Here is an 833-nt window from a genome sequence, read left to right on the forward strand (position 1 = left end):
CCATTTTCCCCCCGTTTTTTCCTATTTCCTTCCCATTTTTCCCCACTTTTTCCCCTTTTATCCCATTTTCCCCCCATTTTCCCCCCAAAAAATCCCATTTCCCCTCCCTTTATCCCCCCCAAAAATCCATTTTTCAACCATTTTCCCCCAAAAAAAATCCATTTTTTCCCCATTTTTTCCCCGTTTTTTCCCCTTTTTTCCCCTTTTATCACTTTTATCCCATTTTTTCCCGTTTTATCCCATTTTTTGCCCACCCTTGAGGCAGTTCCTGGCCCCATCCAGACATTCGGGGCTCAGCTCGTTGTCCCCAAACGACCCCAAAAGTTCGGAGACGACGACGTCGGCGCCTTCGGGGGGGTCCCAGTCCCGCATGTCCCGAGGCACCACCCACACCTGGGACCCCCACTCCTCGTACTGCCAGTTCTCCAGCCTAAAATCGGGGGAAAAAACACGAAATTTGGGAAAAAACAAAAAAAAAATGGTGAAAATCGGACGAAAAATGACCGAAAGAGCCCCAAAATTCCGATTTTTTAGGGATTAATTCCAACTTTTTAGGGATTAATTACAATAATTTAGGGATTAGTTCATTACTGTCAGTTCTCCAGCCTGGATTTGGGGGAAAAAATGGGAAATTTGGGAAAAAACAAAAAAAAAATGGTGAAAAACGGATGAAAAATGAGAATAATAACCAAAAAAAACACCCCCAAAAAAACCCTCAAAACCACCCAAAATTCCAATTTTTTTAGGGATTAGGGTATTTGGGATTTTCATTCCTTGTACTGCCAGTTCTCCAGCCTGGATTTGGGGGAAAAAACACGAAATTTGGGAAAAAA

General features: G+C 42.9%; 1 protein-coding gene across 1 annotated transcript in view; it reads right to left on the reverse strand.

The window, feature by feature from the left end:
- Positions 1–234: 234 nt before the first annotated feature.
- Positions 235–833, reverse strand: part of PRMT5 (protein arginine methyltransferase 5) — a 5,074-nt gene continuing 4,475 nt past the window's right edge. Inside the window, exon 4 of the mRNA XM_027671725.1 lies at positions 235–430. Coding sequence (XP_027527526.1) covers positions 235–430 — 196 coding nt within the window. The remainder of the gene's footprint in view (positions 431–833) is intronic.

Source organism: Neopelma chrysocephalum, unplaced genomic scaffold (genome assembly GCF_003984885.1).
Source record: "Neopelma chrysocephalum unplaced genomic scaffold, ASM398488v2 Primary Assembly neopelma1_97154, whole genome shotgun sequence".
Taxonomy (NCBI): domain Eukaryota; kingdom Metazoa; phylum Chordata; class Aves; order Passeriformes; family Pipridae; genus Neopelma; species Neopelma chrysocephalum.